Consider the following 19,092-nt stretch of genomic DNA (forward strand, 5'->3'; position numbering starts at 1 on the left):
TATAAAACGTGCATCTTAAAGAGCTTCAAAAGCCTCTAGAAGATGACTTTCATGAGAAATTTCAAATGAAATAAACATCTCAATTTCAATTTATTTTATTTGATGTGAAATTGGTTGACAGCTTTGCGTGACGATTTGCTGCTTGGAGTGATTGTTTTGCACTCTTCACCTTTGGTATAACATATAAGGGAATTTTTAAGCATATCAGAGAATTTTTAAGTACAAAAACTTCTTGGAAGACACTAAATGTCCAAATATTGAAACAAATGTACTAGCACATTTTAATTAAATTTGTCATTAGAGTGATCCTATGAAAACCATATTTTGCCAATAGTTTTTTTTTATTTCAAATTTCTCATGAAAGTCATATTCTAGAGACTTTTGAAGCTCTTAAAGCGAAATTTGTTGTCTGTATCTCTTCTAATAAAAGATATATGCCCAAATATAGTAAAAGATATGAATAAATTCAAATTGATTTTACACGACTTTAAAAAATAACATACCTCCATTTTTTCATATTAAAGGGCGAACACGAAATTATTGCGACACATTCAACAGGGCATAACTTTTTTACCATTGGGTAAAAATCAACCAAATTTTGCACACTTTCTCATTGATGTGTATTGTGTACATGCTGTAAAACTCGAAGTCGTGTTTTTCGATTCAACGAAAATGGAGGTGAACCAACGCGAGTTGAGGGAACAAATTCTTTCCAAACACCTGGAATTTCCTGACCTGTCGCACCGGCAGTTGGGAAAAATGTTGAACATTCACCATTCAACCGTCTCCAGAGTGTTGAAGCGGTTCCAGGAGCGGTTGACGTTGGACCACGGCAAAGGAGCTGGAAGAAAACCGGGACCGGAGAACAAAAAGACGGAGGGAAAGGTGAAGCGGATGATTAAAGCAAATCCCAACGTCTCAAGCCGTGATTTGGCTAAAAAGATCGGCATGTCGCAGAGCTACGTCCAGAATGCAAAGAAGAGAGCTGGACTACATACATACAAGGTACAGAACTTCCCAAACCGCGATGAGCGGCAACAATCGACGGCTGAAACTCGGGCACGGAAGCTCTACGAGAAGATGCTGACAAAATATGGCTGCTGTGCGATGGACGACAAAACGTATATAAAAGCCGATTTTAAGCAAATTCCGGGGTTGGAGTTTTTCACCGGCAAGAGCAAGTTCGATGTGGACGACAAATTTAAGAAGAATAAAATGTCGAAGTTCGCCTCCAAATATCTCATTTGGCAGGCCATCTGCTCTTGCGGACTGAGGAGTGAGCCTTTCGTGACAAAGGGCACAGTAAATGGCGAGATCTACAAATCTGAGTGCCTCGAGAAGCGCCTTTTGCCGTTCTTGCAGCAGCACGACGAAGCTCCACTATTTTGGCCAGATTTGGCATCATGCCACTATTCTAAAAGTGTCCTGGAGTGGTATGAGGCCAATTCAGTCCATTTTGTTCCAAAGGACATGAATCCGCCAAACTGTCCGGAGCTGCGCCCGGTGGAGCAGTACTGGGCAATAATGAAGCGGGAACTTCGGAAGAGCAAGAAGACAGTCAAAGACGAGAAGGACATGTTAAGAAAATGGAAAAAAAAACTGAGAAACTGGTACCGGATGACACTGTAAAGACTTTGATGGAGGGCATCAAGCGAAAATGCGTTCAATTTTACACTCAAGGCTCCATCGATTAACTTTTCTTTTGATTTTTGAAGTAAATATATGTATAAAACTACCCTAAAATTTTGGTTTGATTCTAAACATTATAAGAAAATTGGCATGACATTTTCGGTGTCGCAATAATTTCGTGTTCGCCCTTTATTTAGAATAACATACGCCTTTTCAAATTCTGTAAAAAAAAACTTTTTTTTTGTTTGCCCCAACCAGAGATATTAACATTTGAAAAGGGAATATTTATAGTATAAAAACGTCAATAACTATTGATCGGCGAAAGATATTGACAGGCACTGCACAGAAAATGCGCCTTTTAAAGATCTGAAAGTTAGTTGAAGACACCTTTGCTGAGAAATTTGAAATAAGAAAACTAGAGCAAAACAACTGTTTTTTAGATACACCCTAACTCAATTCAAGAAAATAGCTCTTAGTCAATCAATTTAAGAGATACAAAAGTTTTTTTTTTTATACAATGTTGCTTGAAATCAGCTCAGCTATAAGTTTGCCTAAGAATGTATACCTTAATTTATTCAAACAAAGAAGTTAGATTTTTGATTTTGATGATAATAAGAACCACCCTAGAATTCATTGTCATAAAAATGAGGGCCTAACTATAAGGAACAACTTTGTAGGAGAAACTTTTAGTCTAAAGGTTCAATTTCAGGCTCAAAACATATCATTCCACCTAAATCTGCATTTTGGACCACTGTGCAGTGGTTCAAAAAGTTGTGAATTCTTGAAAAAAGTATTTTTTGAACAAAATCGATCTTTTGAACCACCCTACCATGTAAACGGTCACCTTAATGACAAAATAAAAAATACGGGTCTAATATTTCCCGATAAGGAGCAAAACTACAATTTTTTACGAAATTCTGAGAACCACTTTATCGTTTTGCTGTGTTGTTGAAACCCAATGCCAAATTTTTGCAACAACTTCCCGATTGATAAATTGCTGACACGCATCACTTTAACAAACCAGTTCAACTTCTCACTCTGCTGAAGATGTGCACATATCAACACCGGAAGATTCAGGGAAACCTCCAGCCATAAATACCAACACCACCTCTATCCTTGGGAAATTTTCTCGTACCCCCCAAAAACAGCACTATCAAAATTAGAATTGTTCTCTTTCGGGAGTGACAATCCGAAAACATCAAGAAAAACAACTTCACTGTGCTCCTTCGGAACAACGACGACGACGACCAACGATGTGATGAATGAGACACACTTTCCGCGTACCATATCCGTTTGTCTAGTAGACATTCGTCAATCAACTAAATGCGTGTATGTGTGTGTGTCTGTGCAACCGCAAGCAATGGCAATCCTTCTCTTTCGGTTGCTGTCAAGTTGAGGGAAATAAGAAAAAAAAAACTCACCGGAAAAACGAGGATTGCAAATTTGCCCCTCATATTGCCACTGTTGGAGGAAAGGCCGGAAGTCGGTGGAAGATAGTTTCGTTCAAAAGTGAAGAGTGACACTCTCGTTCGTTCGTTCGTTCGAGCTTCATCCAAAACTCGAGTGGCAAAGGAAAGTGGAAATGTTTGTTATTATTTCTTTCACTTTTTTTTCCGGCGAGAAGAAGACTCTTTTCGTGTCAAACGCATTGTGAAATGAACGTGCTTGGTGTTGGTATTTTGCATATTTCGCACTCAGGAATGAATGCGAACTAGAAACTTGTCTAACGAGGGGTGATCGAATGGATGAAATTAAGCAAAGCAAAAAAAAAATACGTTTAAAGTCAGAATGCGGTTGCATAAAAGTATTTCCCGATCGGAAGTAATTTAATCTTTCGGAAAGAGTCAGTTAAGTAGTACTTGTCAAGTCTGAGCAAACTCTCACTAATTGAAATGCATTAGTTTCCATTTTATGTTTCGTACAAAATGTCCACAAAACGTGTTGAAACTACTTAAGTGAAGGATCCCATCCACCAAATTAAACTGGATAGATGTCACCGCCCCCCTGTGCGCATGCAGCAGACAACCACTATTGTATTGGTACCGAGATGGATGTTTACTCGTTTCGTGAATAAAATTTCAATTTCCATAAACCATAAGAAGCAGCAACACTCACATACTTAGCAGGTACAAGAGCGAACCGGTTTGTGGCGGGTATCCTTTTCTCCCAGGAAAGCTGCCGAAAGCACCGCCAACCAGCACAGACCACACTCGCATGCTCTCGTACATTTTTCACCCGGTTCAGATGAAATAAACACAAACCAAACAAGGTGGCAGGTTTTCCTCTGCCTTTTCCACGAGCGCAACAAAACTTCCACTACTATTTCTGCGGACAGGCAAATTGGAGCGGAAAGTTGAAGCGGTACCGGGCGAAACAAAAAAAAATCTCATTTCAATTTATTTAATTTGATGTGAAATTGGTTGACAGCTTTGCGTGACGATTTGCTGCTTGGAGTGATTGTTTTGCACTCTTCACCTCTGGTATAATAGTGCTTCTGTTTTGAGCCGTGGCACAGGATTAAGGATAATGGATCGGAAACGAGTGGTACCCGTGCATAAGTAGCTGATGATGAGGTTTTTGATGAATGAAATAAAACCACGAACGTAAACATTGCAGAGGAAGTAATTTGAAATACCAGGGCGCTGATCGGATGAAATCGGATCAAATTAGTAATCCTATATATATGGAGATTCACGGAAGCGGCCATCTTGAGCCAATCGAGCAGTGAGAACTGTAAAAATGTGAGCCAAACGAGCATTCTGATCAGACAATATTTACAGGATTTCTTATTTAGTTGAAATGTATTGTAATCGTATCGTATTGTAAATACTGGGTTGGGAGGGATTGGGAAGTAGCATCAGGGTATCATTCAAACTGAAACTGGACGATGGTATGATTGACAGCCGGAGTCTAGGAGGGAATAAACACTATCATTTTCTTTATCCTACCGATTCGATTGTGGTGGTGTGAATTCTACTCCAACAGTTTCAGGGCGATTGACGCGCCCTTCTTAACAAACCATCCAGTAGGAAGCTTAATAAGTATTGCGAATTGCGTTATTCGATTTGTTGGATCGTATCGTTGGAAGGAGATTCTTAAATTTCCGTGGATTTCGCGTAAGTGCCTCTGCTTACGGGTCCACCCCTCCGTTTTTGGCCCTTCATACAGCGATATAGTGAATTCAGATCGGTAGCTCAAATTGATCTTGCTATTAAGTGGAGCTGCATACAAGACAAGTCTTGAAAGGATGGTGGCTACCTTACATACAAACATACAAATGTATTGTAATCGGGGTGAAATAAATTCAAACCCCTCATCAATGTCACAGGAAGGGGGAATGTTGTTAGTCGGAGGGTAAGCCATATAGGATACGCGTTGCTGGGTTTCAGTTATTAAGTCAGTAAGTAATGAGTTTGCGAGCGTCAATTTTGACATACAATTGAGTCATAATAGACGCGAAATTCAGCTCAATCAAACGTACTTTCGAACTTTTCAGTCTCGGAGCACTTAATTTTACATTACATATTTGTTTACGTCTCATCCTTTGTGACAGAGATGGATTCCGTCACGCATAAGATTAGGTATTTCTAAGTGTGTATACACCCATATTCTCGTTTATGTCTGGACGTGTTTGTCATACAGACACCTTTTTATTTGATTTTGTGTGGTGGATGGGTTTCGGGCGTGGACGGACATATGGGTGATAATATTAAGTTAACGTTAGGATAACGTTGAAAAATTGAGAAATGTATCGCCGTGCAGGCGCCGTGTGTTGGCAGGGTCCAATATTGGACAGTTTGATGTTTATAAAGTACCATCAGTTAAAACTGTATTTTGAGCTTTATCACTATACATTCTTAGGTGTTCCTTAGAAGATTATCATGTTGGTGTACGCTGATTCAAAGAGTAATTGGTATTAACATTGAGCTGCCCATAGTTGGGCGTTGTTGAACTTGTGGTACTTGCACAACATTTCATGTGAGTACCAAAGTAGCCATATAATCACAAAATAACTTTTAATGTAGGTTCAGAGTGAGACAATGTCACTGAGATATGGTTAGTTGGGTATTCAGATGACTATTACTTTAAAAAACTAATCCTGGTTGTATCTCTTTTGATATTACTAATCGAACCGAGACTTCATTCCGGGTGGTGAGCGAACCTGAAGAAGAAGAAGATGACCATGAACCCCTTCTCGGAACGAGTGTATTGTTGATGGACCTGGTCCACGATTCAAGGTTGGATTCTGTGATGATTAGTATCACAAAAAAGGTAAAATAAGTAGCACGATTTTCATCGAAATGTAAGTATTATTGACAATAATTATAACAATCAACTCGTATATACATTGAAAAACATATGTACATAAAAGGGAAGGAACGGTCCAACAGGGCACCCGATAGAAGCGATTTGGACGGGGAGAGTGGGAATGTGAACTCCCTGTTGATCAAATTTCGTGGATAAAGGACGGGCTCTTCTCCCCACTCATTGGGACATCTTCCTGTTTGGGGGCTTATCTTTTTGACCAATTGGCTGATCAAGTTGCTGGAAGGAGATTCTTTATTGTTCCGTAGATGCGTATAGGCGACTTTGCCTATTGATCTACCCAATGCGTTTTTGACCCTTGTTACAGCGACATGTTGAGGACAATCAGAGGTTATTAAGCTTGATCTTGATCAAGACAAACAGAGAAGAGATCCCACTGCTGTCGGACTTATTTTCCGTGCTACAATGGGCGGTAAACCACTATCATCATCATCATCATCATCATCATCATCATCACGGGAGAAGAGGCAGTAAAATTATTTTCACTCCCGCGGGTTTTCCCCTCAATCAATAAAAACAAAATGATAAAACACAACATAATTCCTTCCTTTTAATTGTGATAACGATGGTGAGTTCACCAGGTTATATCTTCATTTTATTTCAGCAACCTTATCTTCCAGCAGACGCTCTGACCAGCAATTTCAACATTTATAAAAAAAAATCGACATTTGCCAGCAACACTGACTGGGTCTATCCTATGGCTTACCTTCCCTACTAACATAATTCTTAAATTCCCGAGAAATTTATGAGGGGCGTAGAGCTCTCTGCATCTCTTTTAAGTAAAAGCTGGACTAACATACCTTTCCTATCCCTACCAGTTGTAAGGACGTGGCCAGGACAATCCTTAACTGTTGAAGCGGGATATGCCTTTATCTGGGAGATAGTAATTATTTCCTACCTACTATCTGTCCAGTAATATATATCCGTTTTGCTCTAAATAGTTTTGAATTTGTACCACCTACAATATTGTGCAACTTTTTCGATGCTAATGCTAATGCTAATGCTAATAACTATTTTACGGTTGACACTCATCTGATACAAAAAATAAGCGTAATTAGTTGAAGGACCGCCGAGAAACAGCGGTGGATGGACGATTCCTCCGACCGGATAAATAGAGGGATTATTGTATTTTGGAGCTTACTAAACTTCTTTGAAATGCTCCCCCATTTCGCTAATGTTCATGGAAGTTCCTGAATTTCTCGGAACATCCCTTAAGGATCCACATACTTTTATGGAGTTGTCGAACTGTTTCTGTAGATCTCTGTATTTCTGTGTAGTTTTCGAAGTTTTTTCTGAAATTTCTGGAACTTTTTTAAGCTCCAGCATTTTTTTTTAATCAAAACGAAAAAATAAATAAAATTCTATGATTTTCACTGAAGTTATCCAGATTTTTCTGAAGGTCATGGAACTGCCGACTCCAATTCATAACTTCTTCAGTATTCTAAACTTCCCCAATACTATTAAAACTGCCCAAAAATTTATGATTTTCCTTAAAGATCTCTAGACTGTCCTGAATTTCTCAGTTTTTTATGAGAACCCAAAATTTTACTGAAATCAATTGAATTGACTTGAAGTTTCCACAATTTTCCTTTATTTAACGCTCACGGAACTTTGCGTAAAATAACAAATTTTCTCCGAACTTATCTGGAAATACATAATATATAAATAAATATAAATTTTTTAATGTTCCGGCAAATTTACTGATACATATCCATAATTCCCTGACACTTCTGAAGTTTTCGGATCAATCATTGAATTCTCGGAATATCCCATAATTGCACGGAACTCCTTGTAAGTCACTGAAAATTTCCTTAAGTTAATGGGATTGTTCTAAAGCTACAACAGCGACAAACCCCAAACTTTTGATCGATACCTTGAACAATTATTTTATTGATTTAAAACATACCTCTATATTTTTCAACCAAATGTTCACCAACGTATCTCAATGGGTAAAGAATAAGGGTTCTACTTCCACATTCATTTCAAAGTTTGGCCAACCAAATTCTGAGAAAATCAGTCATGAATATTCAGTTTGAATTTTGGAAAATGCTGTAGCTTTAGGAGAAGTTTTAGTATACACAAATTGAAAATATGCTATACCAGTCAGCTACTAAATTTCAGCCAAACTTTTCAAATAACCTATAGAGAACGAAAATCGGTCGTAAAATGGTAGAAATATGAGCAAATTTTGCATGTTTTTTAAAGGGTGACCCCAAACTCGTGATCGGGAGTGCAGATCTCAGTCAATTAACATCAAATTCAGATATATGGAACAAAATAGTTCGATAGCAAGTTTAATGAATTAACGTGAAATCTGGTTTTAAAGGCAAGCCAAGACAGGGTGGCCAGATAATTTTAATTTTGAAATGGGGGCGACCCCGGCGTAGCGGTTAGCATCCATACCTCTCACGCCAAAGTCACGAGTTCAAATCTCATCCCGGACAAGTCACGAATGACCCAAGAGCGTTAAAGTGACTATAAAAAATTATATTATTTTGAAATTCCCGGTTCTTTTACGGTGTCCGTTTTTGCGAAAGTATGCAATTATTATATTTTTGAATAAGTGCATTTTTTTTAAGTTGAATGGCTCGATTGATACGTTAAAAAATAGCCATTGATCCTACGATGTTTTGATCCATTCCATAATTGTTGGATTACTGTAAAACGTTTATATTGCAGTCATTTAACAATAATGAGCCAGCTAATAATAATTACGAATCTTACAGTCCGGCGTGTTAGTCAACTGAAAGGAAACTCAAAATGTGGAATGATTGAATAAAAGATACTAAAAGTAAATGATTTTATCGAGACACTTAGATAAATCAATGTCATGTTGACCAGCAAATGCCGATTTTCAATTTCCCGGTTTTATCTCGCTTTATTACCGGAGTTTTGGAGATTTTTCCAGTTGTGGTATATAAATTTATATTAATCATGAATTCGATTACGATTGAGTCAAAGAGATTAAATAGGTAAGCAGCAGTAATTTTCCTGGATTATGAGTTTTGCTCCAATATTTTTTCTATGTTTTAACTACCTTTATAATTCACTCAGATTTCTTTGAAATGTTCTCAAAAAATTCCTGAAAATCATTCCTTTTAGCTCTTTTTAGAATTCCCTTATCATAAACATGCGATTCTCTCTGATATCCCCTTGCATTTTTTCATCAATCCAAAGGATCTGTGCAGAATGTGCAGAAAAATCCAAAAATGTCTAGGAATTAGAAGATTTTGGAAACAATGTTTAATGATTCTCCAAAGAATTCGCTGAAGCCTCCATTCTTGATTTTATAGGAAAAATGGTTTGAATTCTCCTTAGAATTCTCATGCAATTCACCTCCATTGGAGTTCTCATGTAATTTTTCTGAAAATTCAGTTGGAATTCTCCTTACAATTCCACACAACCTGCCCACGGCTGAAAGTCTCGTTAATAAAGAAAACTTAAACTTGACTTAATTTCCTAGAAACTCGTCTCCGAATTCCCTTGATATTCTTCTCGGAATGCCCGTTCAAATCTCTATTGGAACTATCCTCAACATTTTCTAGGAGTTTGGCCCTGAATTACTTAGCCTCAAAGTTCAAGGAATGTCCTACGAAGCCTCATCAGAACTCTCTTGGAATTCTTCTCAATATTTAAATGAAAAATTCATTTAGAACTAGAATCTTCCTCACAATCGTCTAGAATTCTCTTAAAATTCTAGTCAGAACTCTTCTTAATTTTCACCTGGAGCTTATTTCACAATCACTTAGGGATTCTTTTCACAATTCAAGCTGAACATTGTGTTAGGTCCTAAGTAACATTGATCGATTCTCATCGTCGACTTTTTCTTTCCTTAATAACTTGAGCACATATTCGTTTCTTGATGAGTTTGTCGTATTAGATGCTAGATAAAAGCTTCTTTTATCGATCTGTGTGCTGAAAATACCTGGGAATGTCTTTACATGGCTTTGAGGATATAAAGAGGAAGTCAACGAAGATTATCTGTCAATATTACTTAGGACGTAATGCAATGTTCAACTTGAATTGTCTTGGAGATTTAGTTAAAATTCTCTTGTCGCAAATCATGATACCTAAGTGTTATTTCTGGAATTCTTTTTAAATGTTCCGAATGTTTCAAAGTGACAAAATAATGAAAACTCAGGGCAATGAGTCGAAAAACAGAAAAACAGTCCAAAAATGAAAAACAGTCCAAGGACCAAAATTTTAATTATTCAGGAGAGAGGGCGAAGTTTTTTTCCCCTGATTAATCATCGTAATTCATGGTATTTTCCAGGTAATTTCGAATTCCCAGCTTTCTCCAGGTTTTGCCGATTTCCCGATTGCATAACTTTTCTAAGCTCGAAACCTCTTATGTTTGCAAAGCCCCGGAATTTACTGAGCAACTTAGTAGTTGAATATGTGTATATTAAGGAAACTAGGCCGAACGCTATTGAGTTGATTATTAGAATTACTTCGTGGTAGTTGTAAAACAAACTTCAGAGAGAATCCCTAAGGGATTCTAAGGAGAGGTTTATGGGACCATGAGGAAAATATTAAGTGAATTTTAAGAATAATTACAAGATAATTTGACTGAGAATTCAAAGAGAATAATAAACAGAATTTAAAGGAGAAAATTTCAAAAGAAATATACTCAGGAGGATTTCTGAAGAAAGGCTTTCTAGTCTAGTCTACATATACTAGGCTTCCTGATGAGAGTTTTTATTAAAATTATGAGACAATTTTCTAAGAAAATGAATGCTCAGAATAATATTCAAGCAATTCTATGGAGGAATCCGAGGAAATTCTTAGGCGAAATATATATTATGAAAAAAAATATGGTCTTGATTTTAAATCGGTTAATATAAAAGTATTTGGAAAAGTATCGCTTAAGTTGGTAAACATGAAACTTCATGGCGCAGAGCTCATGGCGATTTCAAAAATTTATGTTATTCAAACATTGTAATAAGTTGGTGCTGAAAAAAACATCATCGTAATAATAAGCTTGTACATTAATAAAACATTTAAAACATAACTTTTACGTTATTTAAGTGACCATATATTAAGGATTATTGATTTTCCCTGTTTTTTCGCCGAATTTCCGGGATTTTTCTGGTTTTCCCAGTTGCTTTGAAAATTTTCGGTTTTCCCTGCTCCCTGGCCACTGAAAGATTCATTCAAATTGAAGAGAGTCATGACCTACCGACAATATCAGAAATAATTAAAAAGAATTACGTTCCCTAACACCAACATGCGTTTTGTATACAGTAAATTGTGTCATTAACTGCTCCCAAATGGTTAGTAGTATCGATCCATGTAGCTTAAGTAATACATTTAACCATTGAATCCCTGCTCAAAGCCAGTTCTCATCTAAAATCCCTCCTTCCCAAGAAAAAAAAAAACAACAACCCATAAATCATTAATTCTAATCACAACCAGCACCACTCGGGTGCTACTTATCAAATCAAATTCAGTCACAAGCTCTAGCAAACAACAGACGCACATTTGCCAGTGGTGTGCACCCCCACGACGAGAGCGAGCCCATAATTTACGACAGTAAACACAGCTTGACCATTTGCCAACAGTTTTCGTTTGCTCGCGAGCGCCAAAAGCTCTAATAAAATCCGTTTGAATACCGCGAAGCGCGGGCGGCGTCGGCAGCAAAAAGACAAATATTTGCAAACCACGACAAAATGCGACACCGCGTAGCAGTCGGTGACAAATAATACCAGGACTTGGGAACGTGGAACCGAGTTTTAGGAAAGCTTGTAACTTTCTAGAATCCACTATCGCGTGCACGTACAGCTCGGTAAATTAGTTCTGCACAAAGTGGAACCGCGCTTCCATCATCATGCTGGTGCGGGTGCTGGTGAGCCTTTCGGCAGTTTCCGCAAAAAAATTCACAGCTATTAGGTTCTTTAAACAACTACGAAAAAGCGCAACATTTTCCAAAGTTAATACTTCCGGTTGGATTGTGTGCTAATTAATTATTGACTTCTCATTTGTGTTCATTACAATGCTTGCCAGCGGCAGCGGCGGCGAGCTGAACTGCCGTAATCATCATCGTGATTATCATAATTATTGTAATTATTACAATGCCCCACCCCACCTGCCACTCTCTGCGTCGCTCCGTCTAATGTAAACTAATATCGTGTTAATTAGGTTGACCACCGTCTGCCTGACTGATTTGTTGCGAGCCAAAGGGGTTTCGAGTAGGTCTGAATTACCGGATTGGATGATGGATGATGCTGACATGATTGAGTAACACAAGGATTCGAAAATAAAACAGCAAACTACAATTTTGAGGATCTCAAATTTCAGCACAGCTAGCACCTCGATGAACATTGCATTAAAGGTTCTTCTAACCAAATTGCGTAGACCAATCAAAGAGATTTCACTCTAGTGGACAATTTCACCCAAGGCGAGAACTTTCTACAAGCTCGGGATCAAATAGCATCATGCAAGATTTTCGCCTTGTATAACAACATGTTTGGCAAAACTTGATCACTAATACTATCTAGGGCAGCGGTTCTCGAGCCCTTGTCGATTGCGACCCACTTTGAAAAATACCCTAAGCTCGCTACTCACTCAAAACTGGCTTTAAAATGCCTGCATGAATGCCTGAAACCCAAAATCCGAATGGCATTGAAATGGCCAAATTAGCCCCAAAAAAGGCCAAAAAAAGCTAAAATGGCTAAAAACGCCAAATCAGTCCAAAATTGGTTTAGATATGCGAAAGTTATCAAACATTAAAAGAGCACTCAAACTGCATGAGTAATATCAGAACGCAAAATAAGACTTAAAATTAAATAGAAAACACATAGTTGAACATGCTATTTTCAAATAACAGACTAAAGTGGTAATTTGTATACGATAGATGAGGAGATGAAAGTTTAGAATTGATAGTTCCGTTAGAGTACGGCAGTTTGAAAATTGCATACCCAAGTAACATTGAAAGTTTTATCAAGGTTTTAAAGTGTTCTACAAGTTCAATTCATGGTCTACAGAACCCTCATAAAACCAAAATTGTTACTTGGATAAAGAGAGTACAAAGCGAGCAAGGACAACTTTACGAAGGTACAAATCAGATTGATCATCTCTCTTTACCAAACTCTCCCGTTGGAGAGGGATGGTGAGGTGTATTCCCTCGCCACCACTGGCCAGTATCTAGAAATCTATCCTACTGAGATTTTTTTCTGACTACATTTTTGGATTCAGGACGCGATTTTACATGGAAAATGACCACCAGCGTACAAATTTCAAATATGCTGTAAACTAGTGTAATGAATAACAAGGGGCACACAGATTAAAATTATTAAAATAGATTAAAAACACTGAAATGGCCTAGAATACTTTTGAAAACGCCAAAACTTCACTAGAAAAATTAGAACGATCTGTCAACTCGAATTAATATTTAACGAACCAATAAAGTTAAATAATCAATCAGCCCGATTCTCTTCATCGATTTTCTCTTTCGTGAATAACATTCAGTGTGTTGATTCAGGCGCAAGCTAACTATAGTCGCTATATTTATAGTCAGGCGGATAGAATTTCGATCTATCAAAAAGCGGACCCAATTCAATATAATGTAGACCAACAATTGCAATTGTACTATCAAGTTTTATGAACAAAACGTTGATTCTTCTTTCCTCGACAATCGAACGCAAATTACCGGCATCATCGGATAGGGGAAATTTTCCCCAGCCCAAAGATGGTGTTAGTTTGCATAGCCGTGTCTTAAGTCACGAGAAAACGGGTTCCGGAAGTATTGTTCGCAAAATCTGATGAGCTCTTTTCTGTTGTTGGTCGTGATTTGACTGCTCAATTGGTCAAACAGATATTCGACAGCTCAATTGGTTCCCAAAACTCTCTCCGCCAGGCTATGAATATAACGACTAACATCATCTTCTGTCGAACTGTCCTGTGAGCTTAACCGAGCAAAGTCGGTTAACAAAATGAAAGCAAATCGATATTGAAGTTTGCAGTTCCTATCATAATGAAAATTCATTTTGATTTCAATTGTCGCGACATATGTCTGATATCATGTTGTGCTTTCATTATGCAATCAAAACTTTTTAAATGAAAGCAACTTAACTTGAAGTTTTGCTGTTAATGTCTTGTTTAAAATTTAAAATTTCATGTGTCGTTGAACTAACGATTATCGTTTATTTGTTTTAACATATTTTAGGTCATTCATGACTTGCCCGGGGTGAGATTTGAGCTCAACTCTTTCAGCGTGAGAAGCATGGATAATAATCATTTACGCCACGCCCGTATTCAGTTAAACATTAAAATTGATAAATAGCAGATTTTTAGCGCTGGGCCCAATCCTAGATCCATAGGCCAACATTAGAGCCATTTCCCCTGTTTGTACAAGCGCTGGAATTGACTTTTGAGTGTTTTTCAAAATTTGTGTGGAACTCGGATCTAATTTGGAAAAATAATTTCCAACATTTTGTTCCTCAGGGCAGGATCGCGAGTTCTTTGATATTGCCTCCTACGGACATTTTTTAGACGGATCGAGAGCTGAAGATCACCGTCTATTATAATTTAATCGAATTTAACCTCGCATTTTGGTAATGAGGCAGCTCTTGCTTCAACTATAGAAGTAGTCAGAGATTCAAGAGCATAATTAATTTCATCTATGGTTTGCAAAGGAATGCTTGGATCGAAGTTATATTCCATAAATGTTCGATATTGCTCCCAATCAGCTCTATGGTAATTGAAAGTACCGCTGTTGGGATTAGAAATTATTTCTTGGGATATTTCAAAAGTTACAAAGCATCTGAAGTTAAACTCACATAATCAAAGCAAAAACCTTCCGTTCGCATCGTGGTACTTTATACGCCGTTTATAATTTGAAAGCAACAATAGCATAAATCATAAGTATACGCAATAACGAAATTCACTGATATCGACATGGATGTGGTGCGTAGTACAATTTCATCAGCCGACCAAATTTAGCTCAAACATAGGTCAAGCGATAAACAGCTGCTAGCATATTAAATTCCTCTCATTTTCAAGTTCATTCTCGAAGTAGTTGGTCAAATATTTAGCTAAGAGGAAAAATGAGAAACGCCGTTGGAACGAGTGTCTTGCTGGTAATCTTGCCTTCCGTTTTGGGCCAGATGTGCTGGAATCGGATCAAGTAGGTGATCTAAATTCAGGGTGACAAAACGTAAAAACTTGGAATCACCCGCAGGAAACCTCGTGTAAAGGCGCAGCCTCGCACGCTTGAAGGGACAGCAACTTGTCAGTACAAATGTCTTATCGGCACGTTTAGCAAATTGGTAAATTATTCCTATTCTACCGATTCCTGTGAGCTGGAATATACCATGGAAAATGAGTACGGCTGCTGCGAAGGATTCGTGATGACAGGTGGAAATTGCATTCCGGCTTGTAGTAGCGGTTGCCCTAATGGACGATGTACAGGTCCGGATCAATGTACCTGCAATCAAGGGTTCGAGCAAGAGAACGGAATTTGCCAGCCGAAGTGCTTCGACTGCCAGAATGGAGAATGTGTTGCCCCAGATGTGTGCGTTTGCAAGGAAGGATATGAGAAAAACGAGCATAAAGTTTGCGTTCCCAGCTGTCGGGATGTCTGTATCGGCGGGTATTGCAACGACCGCCGGGAATGTGTTTGTCCGAGTGATCAGTTCTTCAATCCGAAGCTCTTGGAATATGGATTGAAGAACGGTACGGTCTGTACAGGGAAGTGCGATCGTGTGTGTTTAAATGGATACTGTATTGGGAGGAATTTGTGCAGGTGTTTACCAGGATTCATGCCTTCCGGAAAAGATCGATTCATCTGTCTGGCGGTTTGTGATCCGGGATATGTAGATTGTACCAATGGAGAATGCATTGCTCCGAATACCTGTAAGTGTAGGGACGGTTTCCAACTGGAGAAAAATAGATGCGTTCCGGTATGCGAACCGAATTGCATCAAAGGAATTTGTAGCAGTCCAGATAAATGTACGTGCAACACAGGCTATAAACCTAAAACCACTGGAAGTAACGAATGTGTTTCGAAATGTGATCCACCCTGCAAGAATGGAGTATGTGTAGCTCCCAACACCTGTCAGTGTCTGCATGGGTTTGTGAAGTCTTCCGGTTTTACAAAGCAGCAATGTGTACCGATTTGCGATCCAAAGATAGTTGATTGCGGAAACGGTTCATGCGTTGGACCCAATCGATGCCAATGCAATCCAGGATTCTTACTTCACAAGAACAAGTGTATTCCGGAGTGTTCACCTGGATGCATCAACGGTTTCTGTGCTGCACCAAACCAGTGTACGTGCAACATAGGATTCAAACCAAACAACACCACGTTTTATTGCATTCCGAGTTGCGATCCACCTTGCGAAAACGGAGACTGTGTGTCACCAAACACTTGCCAATGCTACTACGGACACGAACACCAAAGTCCCGAAGACTCCAGCAGATGCTCACCTCTGTGTGACTCCAGTATCGTTAACTGTGACTACGGAGCCTGTGTTGAACCGAATCGCTGTGAATGTGATCCAGGATACGAGTTTCAGAAGAATAGGTGCGTCCCAATTTGCGATCCTCCTTGTTTGAACGGGATCTGTTCTAGTCCCGGCGATTGCAGCTGTTCACCAGGCTACGCAAAACGCGTAAACAAGAGCCACATTTGTGAACCAATGTGCGATCCACCTTGCCGAAATGGTCGATGCACTGCTCCCAACGAATGTAAATGTTTGCATGGTTATGAGCGATCATCTACCGAACGGAACGTATGCAACCCGATTTGCAATTCAAGCTACGTGAATTGTACTTATGGCGACTGTGAAGCGCCGAATACCTGTTTCTGTTGGAAAGGTTATCAGCTGATGCGGGACGGATGCGTTCCTGTATGCGATCCGGATTGCATTAATGGGGTGTGCGAAGGTCCTGGGAAATGTAACTGCCATGTAGGATACGCTAAAGGGCCCAGAGAAGACAATGAATGCGTGCCAATTTGTGATCCACCTTGTAGCAATGGAAACTGTATTGCTCCAAACGAGTGTCAATGCCTGCATGGTTATGGAAAATCTACAGATTACCCGAATGGCTGCAATCCACTTTGCGATCCTAAGGTAGTCGATTGTGGCAATGGAATCTGCATTGGTTCGAATCGTTGCAAATGTAATTCTGGATATGTATTTCACGGAAATAACTGCACCCCTGAATGTCCTGGTGGATGCAGCAATGGATACTGTTCTGGCCCCGAAGAATGCTCCTGTTACGAAGGATTCGAGGTCGGTAATCGCAGCAATGTCTGCGTCCCAAGCTGCAATCCACCATGTAGAAATGGCGATTGCATTGCGCCGAACACCTGCAAATGTTTCCGTGGCTTTAAGGGAGACACAATTGAAGCCAGTAGTTGTCTACCGGTTTGTAAACCTGAAATTTTTAATTGTACGTTCGGAAGCTGTATCGGACCGAACCACTGCGAATGCCTACCAGGGTACGTTCTGCATAAAGATCGCTGTATTCCTGTATGTGATCCCCCGTGCACAAATGGAGTTTGTTCCGAGCCCAGTGATTGTCGGTGTCTTGCTGGTTACACTAATCGGTTGGATGAACTGCATGTATGCGGTCCTGAATGCGACCCTCCCTGTCATAATGGAACCTGCGTAGCACCCAACGAGTGTCAATGTTTGCATGGTTACGAGCGTTTGAACGGAACCTGTGAACCAGTTTGCGATTCCAGATTCATCAACTCAACAACCGGTCAGTGCGTAGCACCAAACGTCCTTCTATGCAACGAAGGTTACTGGCTGCAGCGATCCAACGATTCCGGATTGATCGAATGTGTTTCGGACGACACTTATGAAACCAAGCAAGACCTCAGACTTACAAATGAATCGCTTTGCGATTCGACCTTGGTAGACTGCTCGCCAGGATATTGCATTGGAGACAACGAGTGCCATTGTGCGGATGGCTACGAATTGGCAAACAACGGAACCGTAGATGGATGCTGGCCTGTTTGCGAGGATCTTCCCATCAATGCGGATTGCGTGGAACCAGGAAGGTACGAGTGTTGGGATGGTTACAGAAGACATGATGACGATAGCTGCGAGCCATTCTGTGAGCGACCATGTGGTAACGGTAGCTGTATTGAACCGAACATCTGCCAGTGTTGGGAAGGATATGAACTGGATGACGGAGAGGGGGTTTGCTTAGCCAGTTGTGAAGTACAATGCGATGCTGTAAGCGGCCTCTGTGTAGAGGAATTTTGCATTTGTGAAGAAGGCTATGAGAACTTGGAGAGCAACTTCAGCTGTAGTCCGGTGTGCGAGAATTGCAGTAATGGGATATGTGAAGTGCCTGGTAACTGTACTTGCTTCGAAGGTTACGAGATGTCAAATGAAACCGAAACGTGTGAACCGGTTTGCGGCAACTGTACAAACGGTGTCTGTCAGGAACCAGAGGTTTGCATATGTAACGAAGACTATGAACAACGAGAAGTTGATGGAGAATTGCAATGTGTACGAACCATTATAACTCTAGCATGGCTTGAACAGTTGAGCTCATACGCACTCTTGGGTGTGTTGCCGATCGTCGCTACCGTTGCAACTCTTGTAGTAATCTATAAATTTTCACGTGGCTTCTGTAGAAAGAAAGAAGATAGCGCAACCATGCACGGTGAGATGCTTCAATATTACGGACCTGTTGAGTCGATCCCGGCCAATTCTCGACATGTTCAAAGATATTCATGGGTGTTTGAGCAATTTTGAAACCGGCTCTATATATCCCATCGCAGATATTCAACTAATTGTGTCTTTTTATTTCAGATGAAATCTGTGATAATGCAATCGAAAACTGTGATATATGAGGCAACCCACTTAAGCCAACATTGAGGAAATCAATTCTAGTTGTTCGTAACTTGAACCAATAATGAAAAAGTACGAAATATCTAAATTTAAAAAATATAATCCATTGTCTGCAACTTTGCTTGAGTATTTGCTAAATTAATAGAAGTATTGTATACGATTACAGTTTCATTTGTAAATAAAATCTACATTGAATATAACATTTAGATTGCAGCCAAAATGTATCTCTCTTCTTCCCCACTATCAACATCAACATACCGTGCAGGACCGAAATCCGTTCGCCTGAAAAATAATTTGAAATTCATACACCTCATACAAAATTTAT

General features: G+C 39.3%; 2 protein-coding genes across 3 annotated transcripts in view; one reads left to right on the forward strand and one right to left on the reverse strand.

The window, feature by feature from the left end:
* sfl (N-deacetylase and N-sulfotransferase sfl) overlaps positions 1–19,092 on the reverse strand; it is a 601,701-nt gene that overhangs the window by 420,554 nt on the left and 162,055 nt on the right. The gene's annotated exons all lie outside the window — the stretch shown is intronic.
* LOC135709585 (fibrillin-2-like) lies at positions 14,627–18,678 on the forward strand. Its single transcript, XM_065231977.1, has 2 exons — positions 14,627–15,079; positions 15,134–18,678. Exons 1-2 carry the CDS (start codon positions 15,000–15,002, stop codon positions 18,669–18,671), a joined length of 3,618 nt encoding a protein of 1,205 aa, XP_065088049.1. The 5' UTR covers positions 14,627–14,999; the 3' UTR covers positions 18,672–18,678.

Source organism: Ochlerotatus camptorhynchus, unplaced genomic scaffold (genome assembly GCF_037179485.1).
Source record: "Ochlerotatus camptorhynchus isolate MF236.1 unplaced genomic scaffold, CSIRO-AGI_Acam_v1.1 ptg000361l, whole genome shotgun sequence".
Classification (NCBI taxonomy): domain Eukaryota; kingdom Metazoa; phylum Arthropoda; class Insecta; order Diptera; family Culicidae; genus Ochlerotatus; species Ochlerotatus camptorhynchus.

Excerpts from the sequence above, each read along its gene's own strand:
- LOC135709585 (XM_065231977.1), top strand. The coding sequence starts at position 15,000 with ATGAGAAACGCCGTTGGAACGAGTGTCTTGCTGGTAATCTTGCCTTCC. Across the intron at positions 15,080-15,133 it reads ATGTGCTGGAATCGGATCAA|GAAACCTCGTGTAAAGGCGC; the intron begins GTAGGTGATCTA and ends AATCACCCGCAG.